The 8179-nt window shown below is 34.4% G+C and overlaps 1 protein-coding gene and 1 pseudogene across 1 annotated transcript; both read right to left on the bottom strand.

Moving 5' to 3' along the window:
• Positions 1-3501: 3501 nt before the first annotated feature.
• Positions 3502-5495, bottom strand: LOC112101588 (annotated as a pseudogene).
• A 231-nt stretch (positions 5496-5726) lies between these two features.
• On the bottom strand, positions 5727-7682 carry LOC18055167 (2-alkenal reductase (NADP(+)-dependent)). The gene is made up of 5 exons (XM_024178292.1): positions 7170-7682; positions 6903-7080; positions 6625-6791; positions 6377-6459; positions 5727-6284 (listed from the first exon to the last, which is right to left on the bottom strand). The coding sequence occupies exons 1-5, from the start codon at positions 7401-7403 to the stop codon at positions 5906-5908; spliced, it is 1041 nt and encodes a 346-aa protein (XP_024034060.1). The 5' UTR covers positions 7404-7682; the 3' UTR covers positions 5727-5905.
• Positions 7683-8179: the final 497 nt, after the last annotated feature.

Raw genomic sequence — 8179 nt, 5'->3', positions numbered from 1 at the left:
GAGAGTTTGGGAAAATTAGCTTGCATATAACCTCTAATCATGGTATTGTACATAAAGGCGTTTCTGTGACTAGAATGCTTGAAAATCAAGCGAGCGTAAGAGAAAAAAGACGGGATTTTGGAGACTGCCGCAACAGAGAGTAGAGGTCCGATGGCGAGTGGGTTTCCGGATAGGAAGGTTTTGAGAAGGTGGGCATGGATTTGCTTGAGTTGGTTTAGGGTTTTGCATTTTTGTGCCAGAGAAATCAGGGCTTTGGTTTTGTTTCCAGTAACTGTTTTTTGAATCATTTGAATTGGCGGGACATCTTGTGAGTGTTTGATTATATACCGGGCCGCTTATATTTTGTGCACCACGGAACTTTCAAATTGGGATTCCCAAAGTATTAAAAAAAAAAAAAAAAAGGTAATTTTAAAAAATCTCCCCTAAAGTTTGGGCTTGTTATAAGTAGATGGTGAGAATTGATTTATTTATAAAAAAATTTCTACCGTCAGTTAATTTTAACATTGACCGTTAGTTGACTGTGCAAAGACAATATTACCCTTAACAATAGTTTGTAGACGGAAATAATTAAAAAAAAACTAAAATTATTGGCTATTTTACCCTCTTTAAATTATTGATATTTTCTTAAAGTTCCTACAAAAAAGATAAAATTAAAAACTTGAAAAATCCTCTTTAAATTATTGATATTTCCTTAAAGTTCCTACAAGAAAGATAAAATTAAAAACTTGAAAATGAAATAGTCATAATCTTTACCTATAATATTGTAAATCTTTGGAATTGACAAGGATAAAATTGTCAAAAAATAGAGTTTGTGCTTTTCGCGCCAACAATTTTAGTTTTTTTTTATAGTTATGTCAGTGTACAAACTATTGTTAAGGGTAATATTGTCTTTGTACAGTCAACTAACGGTCAATGTTAAAATTAACTGACGGTAGGGAATTTTTTATAAATAAATAGATTCTCGCCATCTACTTACAACAAGCCCAAATTTCAGGGGAGTTTTTTAAAAATTACCCAAAAAAATAAATAAATGTGGGATTGCCAAGTGACTTACGGTCTTTGCCCTTTTTTTTCCCTTTGGAATTTCTTGTTTTAGAATTGCGCCACTTGTTCGTTACTGATTTCTATATATACGTATAACTAGCTGACATATATTATCAACATCTTAATGTGAATTTATATCCTACAGTATACTCTTTATTTTTTGCCCTTTTTCCTAAGGCCGAGGGGTGCCTCTAGCTCTAAGTGGGTAAACCCAAATATTTTTAACCATTATCTCTTAATTCAGATATAGTAGTAATAAATATTAGATTAGCTAATAACAATCTAATCCAAACTTAAAAAATATTTTTAAAACATATTTTTTTATTAACTATTTTTACTAAATAAAAAATGATGTTAGGCTCAAAGGTCCAGTATAACTCATAAAGTACGGATTTCATAGTAGATCTGAACTATTGTACTGGGACAATTAATGAGCTAACATGTACTGAATTATTCATAATATTTTGCCACATAGATATGTATAATAATATACAATTAAAATTTAATTCATTTTATATTTTTATCTAATAATTACCAATTGTACCTTTATAAAAAAAAATTAGCAAAAAGATCAACCTAATTTTAAATTCATATCCAATGCATGAATCAGCTTTGGTTAATTATAACAGGAAAGCATGCATGATTTTAAATGTTGACAATGTTGATTTGATCCGTGAAAACTTATGGTAAAAGTTAAGCATGTCAAGAGAAAATAGGCATAGCTAACAATTAACTTATGAAATCATTAAAAAAATAATAATAATTGAAGTTGTAATATTTGACCCCTTTATTATGACTCATTAGTCCCTGCTAATATTATATTAATACCTATTTATCTTTATATCAAATGACTTAAAAGGTTAAATAGTTTTTAAGTGCACCAACATGATAATTTCTATTAATATATAATTTAGCTAATCTAATTTCTTTTAACTTTTTAAATTATTATCTCTTATTAAATATTGTATACTTTACTGTCGTAATAGAAAGAAATTAATTTATGATAATCAATAAGGGATGATGAAGAATTATCAAATCTTTTTTTTATGGTTATGGCAATGATGAATAAAAACCTTTAAAAAGAAAGAGAGGTTATAGTGATTTTGAAGATTTTTTAAAAATAAAATTTATATGTTTTTATATAGTGGATGATTAGAAAAAAGATAAAAATTATAATAAGAGTAAATTTGAGATTATGTGGAGTACGTTGAGAGATAAAGATTAATTTTAAATTTTTCTATTGGTGTTAACTGAAAATTGAGGGTTTGGTGAAATATAATAAGGATAATCAAATATCACTACTCTATTAATGGCTAAGGATGCATCAAGATTTTTGCAAAAGGCCCAGTTCAATTCATAACATGCGTATTTCATGGTGGATCCAAACCATTGTGTTGAGGTAATTATTATGGGCTGTGGTTTAAATGTAGTTTGATAATAATACCTGCATATAAGATTTTGATCAGGTGAGCAATCTTGAACTACTCGAGAAAAATAAAATGGTTTGAAGTGAATAGTTATATCTATGTATAGAATCAGAATATCAAATAGATTTATAAAATAAATTATTATTATTATTATAAAGACTGAGATCCCACTGGGCGGCCCTCAGGAAGAAAGCTGTGCAGCTTTCTTCTCTCATCTCATAAAAGGAGTTGTGCAGACTCTTTTCGTAAGGGCTGACCACGTGGGGTCTTGCTCAACGGTCGCCTCGTCAACACTCCCTACGTCCATGCATATTTCTCTCCCATAAGTAGTAGGAATGACAATCCATCGGATTCCCGAGCCCGACCCGATTAATAAAATCAAAAGTCCGACCTTAAGAAAAGCCCTTTCATTTGTGTTTTGGGGACAGGTCAGATCGGACCTGATTCAGGTATTTATTTTCGCACTATTTTGTCAATATCTTCTAATTTTATGATTACATCTTAATTTTATTTATCTTACTTTACAATTTTTGTTCTCTTTCTAGTTGCAATTCCATGAATATAAAATAAAATAAATGATTTTTCAAATTTAAAATAATTCACAACACAATATGCAAAATCTATAATATAATTAATTACAAAATAATTCACAAAACAACTAAATTAATAGGAATGATTTTTTACAATTCAATTCCACAATTCAACATTAAAAACACACATTGCAATTAAATTTAAAATACATGATTCAATTCTACAATTATTTATTCCACACACAATTCAATTCCACGAGGACCACAACCATTTTTTTTTATATAGGGTTCCGAAACCCAAATATTTGGGGCAAATCCTGAAAAATTAGGGTCGATCAGTTGGACTAAAATTAGGGTCGTGTCAAATTGTCATCCCTAACAAATAGTATCAATTATATATTTTCACAATACGCAATTTTTAACGAAATGTCAAATGTTTATATTTGTTCTTAAAAACTTACAGAAAATGTCAGGTATTCCTCTTTATTTTCTTGCGCTGTTCACTCACCTGCAATTCGAACAAACTTCTTCCCAATGTTATCACCCCGAAAGAATCCTGTAAAAGCAGATGGGATACTGTCAACACCATTAGAGATGTCTTCGAGTGGCTGAATTTTGCCAGCACGAAGGGCATCACAAGTCATCGAAATGAAATCTTGATGCAAATCGAAATGATCCGTTGATAAGAACCCTTGGATTTTGATTCTCTTGTACACAATATCGATCATATTCGGCACAGCTCGCTTGCTAGCATCCGCGCACTCGGAGATCACTCCGCAGGCAGCCACTCTCCCGAATAAGTTCATGTTAGCAACTGCTGCCTCCAGCATTTCTCCTCCCACATTGTCAAAATACACATCAATCCCATCAGGAAAGTACCTGCATGCGCACATACGTATAGTGAATTAATGCCAAAACTTTTGACGTTAATTGATATTCCAATTATACCTTTTTAGAGTTGCTTTTAGGTCGGTTTCTTCTTTGTAGTTAAATGCATCATCAAAACCGAGCTTCTCCTTTAGTATAGCTATATGTAATTTTTAGGCGGATTAAAGTTTCTAAATGCAAGCATATAATATTTGAGAATATATATGCATCTCATGTGATTCAATTGTTACAAACAAAATATATATCAATAATAACCCTTTAGAAATGAGAATCTTTTCGTTGGTACCAGCGCTGCCAACAACGTAGCAACCACAGAGTTTCGCATACTGTCCCACAAGGTGTCCATATGCACCAGAAACAAAAACTTTCTCGCCCTTTTGGGCTTACATATTTCGTAAAATCCCACGTAGGCCGTAAATCCACTTGTTCCTGCCCCATTAGCAAACACATAGCAGCTAGGCATGGATTAATTTGTCACATACCTACATGCATACATTAGTGGGTATAAATTACTTTGTCTATTGTAATAATAATATAATTAAAAAAAGGTATTAGTTAGTCCGGTGGGTATAAAATTTTAAGTGAAAATAAAAGATCCGTAGTTTAAACTTCGCTCGTATGGGTAGGACAAGAATGAAATTGTGTTACATTATGTTACAACTTAAAAAAAGAAAAAAAAACATGGTTCAAAGGGCATCATTTATAAGTTGTTACTGCTCCATTGGGCCCTTGCCCTGGTGGTTGGGCTGCTGTCCTCACAAGCGTTCAAGCCCCCACAAAAGCATTGTGGGGGCTAAATATTTATAAGTTCTTTTTTCTTGCGAAATGTGAGTGGAGCAGGGACATCCCTCGTCTGTGAGGGTTATATTATCTGGGCATGTACTTCATAAAATTTAATGTAATAATGTAAGTTCTAGTTATTTATATCTGATTGTAAATATCAGTGTAATGTCTGCTATACAACAGTTGTAAATATCTGTAATGCAGTAATCTAGTGTGTAACTAGTATTAAAAAAAAAAGGGCATCATTTATGTAATACAAAATTTAGCATTTTCGTGGCTTTATAGCTTTCCACAGTTAAGCAGATGCAATTACCTAAAATTCCAACATGGTAAGACAAAGGAAATCCCATGGGTTCCAATCTCCTAATCATGGCACCTCCTTTCACTAATTCGTACTCTCCCCAGCTGATTAATCCCACAACCAAATCATCCCTTTTGAATTCCGGATTTGCAGAAACAACAACTTTGGCCACACCATTTGCATCAATGGCCTGCGCGCAGCGGGTAGCACAAAAATTGTACTTATTACATATACTAGTGGTCCTCTTAGTAGAAAATATATCGAACTAATAGCATGGCAATTCAAATGTATGTTAGTCGCATGCACTTAACGTACTTCACCCGGAGTAATACGTGCTGCTGCACTAACTGCTTCCTGTGAAGAGCTATAACTCTTCAAGCGGTTAAGCTGGTAAAGGTCAATTGACACATAGAGATTTTTCACAATAACGTCATTGGATCCAGGCTCAACTCTCAGATTTAGAGATTCAGCTTTAAGCTTAAAATTCGACTCGCTTGGTGCACCTTCTATGTGATTCTTCATTGGCTAAAATCATGTAGCTGATTTGACCTTTCATATGTACTTTTTCAAATTATAGTACTAGTGATTTATATATTTGTAATTTTTTCTTTATACTAAAATGGTAAAACTATGTTAGGTGGGTTCACGGGTGCATAAATGGCATCCGTCCGGGCAACCCATGTGAGACTTTCTTGTTAAGTTGAGAACTTGAGATCCTAGTGATGCAAATATTCTTCTAATTTACCAAGTCAATTATAGCTCAACGAACACCAACGGGCAAACATTCCAAGGGAAAGAAATTGACATACACTACAAAATATAAATTGCACTCCAGATATTTCTGTTTAGCACTCATCAGCGCCACAACTTTCTTGTGCTTACTTATTGCTGGAGATATCAACTTATAAAGCAAAATTATTTTTTGGCTCATTTCACTCTTCTGTAATTCGAACAACCTTCTTTCCAATGTTACCACCCTGAAACAGTCCAGTGAAAGCTGAGGGGATGCTCTCGACTCCATCTGAAATGTCTTCAAGCGGGTAAATCGCGCCGGATCGAAGGTGATTGCAAGTTGTTGAAATAAAATCTTGATACAAATTCAAGTGATCAGCTGCCAGGAACCCTTGAAACTTGATTCTCTTGTAAATAACATCTAGCATTTCTGGAGCAGCTCGTTTTTTACCATCTGTATATTCAGAAATTACCCCACAGACAGCTACTCTTCCATAAGTGTTCATGTTAGCAATCGCAGCCTCTTGCATTTCTGCCCCCACATTGTCAAAATATATGTCAATTCCATCAGGGAAGTACCTGTAAAAGTAAATTCAATTAAGTTGTAAAATTCGTTTCAAATTTATGTACTTCATAGATTTGTTTTTGTTGCTTTGAACAGAAATTGTTACCTTTTCAGAGCTGCCTTCAAGTCAGTTTCTTCTTTGTAGTTAAATGCATCATCAAAGCCAAGCTTGTCTTTCAGCAATGTTACCTATTATTGAATTGTGTGGATAATAAGACATTTTTCTAACTCAAGTACATAATTAATATCTCTCTAACGGGATTCATATCGAGTCCCTATGTGCACAGTTTGGTTTCAGTAAATTGTATCATCACACATATCAGTAGATTCGAAAGGTAATGAGAAAAAGATTACCTTTTCTTTGCTTCCGGCAGAGCCAACAACATAGCAACCAAAGAGTTTTGCATATTGTCCAACCAAATGTCCGACAGATCCGGAAGCAGCAGATACAAACACTTTCTCCCCCTTCTTGGGCTTACCTATTTCAAACAATCCAGCATAGGCTGTCAAGCCACTAAATCCTGCGAGAACAAATAAAATCAGAGATGTGATATAAGATTATAAACGCGAAGGTCGGTTGATATTGGCTTGGGCCCAAATGCCCAAAAAGATGATTATTACGAATTGATTACCTAGAATTCCAACCTGGTAAGACAAAGGAAATCCCATGGGATCAAATTTCCTTAACATTCCCCCAGGTTTCACAACAGTGTAATCTCCCCAGGCGAGAAGCCCCACAACCAAGTCACCCTTTTCAAATTCAGGATTCCCCGAAGCAACAACTCTGGCCACACCAGAAGCATCGATCGTCTGTCAACAAAGAAACATCATGTACATATGATATATCAATTAAAGAACTATGCAATCTCTGTTTTCAAAAGAGTGCTAAGATGACTTACGTCGCCTGGGATGATTCGAACTGCAAAACTCGATGCACTTTGTGAGGAGCTGTGACTCTTTAGGCGGTTAATTTGGTAAGGATCGATGGATACATAAAGATTTTTCACAATAATGTCACTGGAACCAGGCTCAAGTTTTAGAGAAAGAGCTTCTGCCTTGGTCTCAAAATCTGACTCTCTTGGTGCAGCGTCTACAGGATTCTTTATTGTTATGAACCTATTCGTCACTTCCATTGTTAATTTCTCCCTTGTGCTGTAGAAGCTCTGATGTCATAAACTATAATATAATTTATAAAGACGAGGTGCCGGGGATTTTGATGAATAATTAAATTTTCCTGGCTGCTACTAGTTTATAGACAAATCAGAAGCTGACATAGGACCCGGTCGCTGACAAAAGCTATGAAAGAAACCGTTCTACAGGAAGGCAAACGTGACAAGAGTGGAATCACAAGTTTTAGCAGATTCCTGTGATGAATGATCCCACGACAACTCTCTTGCTAGAGCATTGCAAAACACAAACGCTACGAACAAAGTAGTTAAAACGTGATCATTGTTGTTGCCGTCCGGGTGATGTTTTTAATACTGAGTTTGATCTTGCAAATGTCTGTAACAAGCCGGCTCGCTACTTTGCTGGGTGGGTGTATTAGAGATTTAATTCAAAATCCCTGGGTCCAATCATAGCTTGACACGCGACTGCATTAATCCGTCGAGTGTGAATTAAAGGGCACATAATTTCTAACCCTTCATTGAAAAACAAGAAGGAATAATTGAATTATGCGTCTAAATCATTGCTATATTTCTTTTTAAGAATCAACAAGATGGCATAATTTTTAAATATCAAACTTAGGAGAAGCAAAACGTCACCGTTCGTTAGCATCAACGTCACTGGGGGCACTTCGTTGTGGAGTGGGGGGGGGGGTGGTCAGCTCTTTTTGTGTGTTCTATAATTAGATGTTAGGAAATTGAGATTCCTTTAAAGATTATTAAATTAATTTGTTAATTAATAAATA

Source organism: Citrus clementina, unplaced genomic scaffold (assembly GCF_000493195.1).
Source record: "Citrus clementina cultivar Clemenules unplaced genomic scaffold, Citrus_clementina_v1.0 scaffold_1, whole genome shotgun sequence".
In the NCBI taxonomy this organism is placed as follows: Eukaryota; Viridiplantae; Streptophyta; class Magnoliopsida; order Sapindales; family Rutaceae; genus Citrus; species Citrus x clementina.
This window is presented reverse-complemented; position numbering and strand designations above follow the sequence as displayed.

Coding starts and splice junctions, on each gene's coding strand:
- LOC18055167 (XM_024178292.1), bottom strand. CDS start 7,403: ATGGAAGTGACGAATAGGTTCATAACAATAAAGAATCCTGTAGACGCT. Junction 6,460..6,624: donor CTGCCGGAAGCAAAGAAAAG/GTAATCTTTTTC, acceptor ATTCAATAATAG/GTAACATTGCTGAAAGACAA. Junction 6,285..6,376: donor TTGAAGGCAGCTCTGAAAAG/GTAACAATTTCT, acceptor TTACTTTTACAG/GTACTTCCCTGATGGAATTG.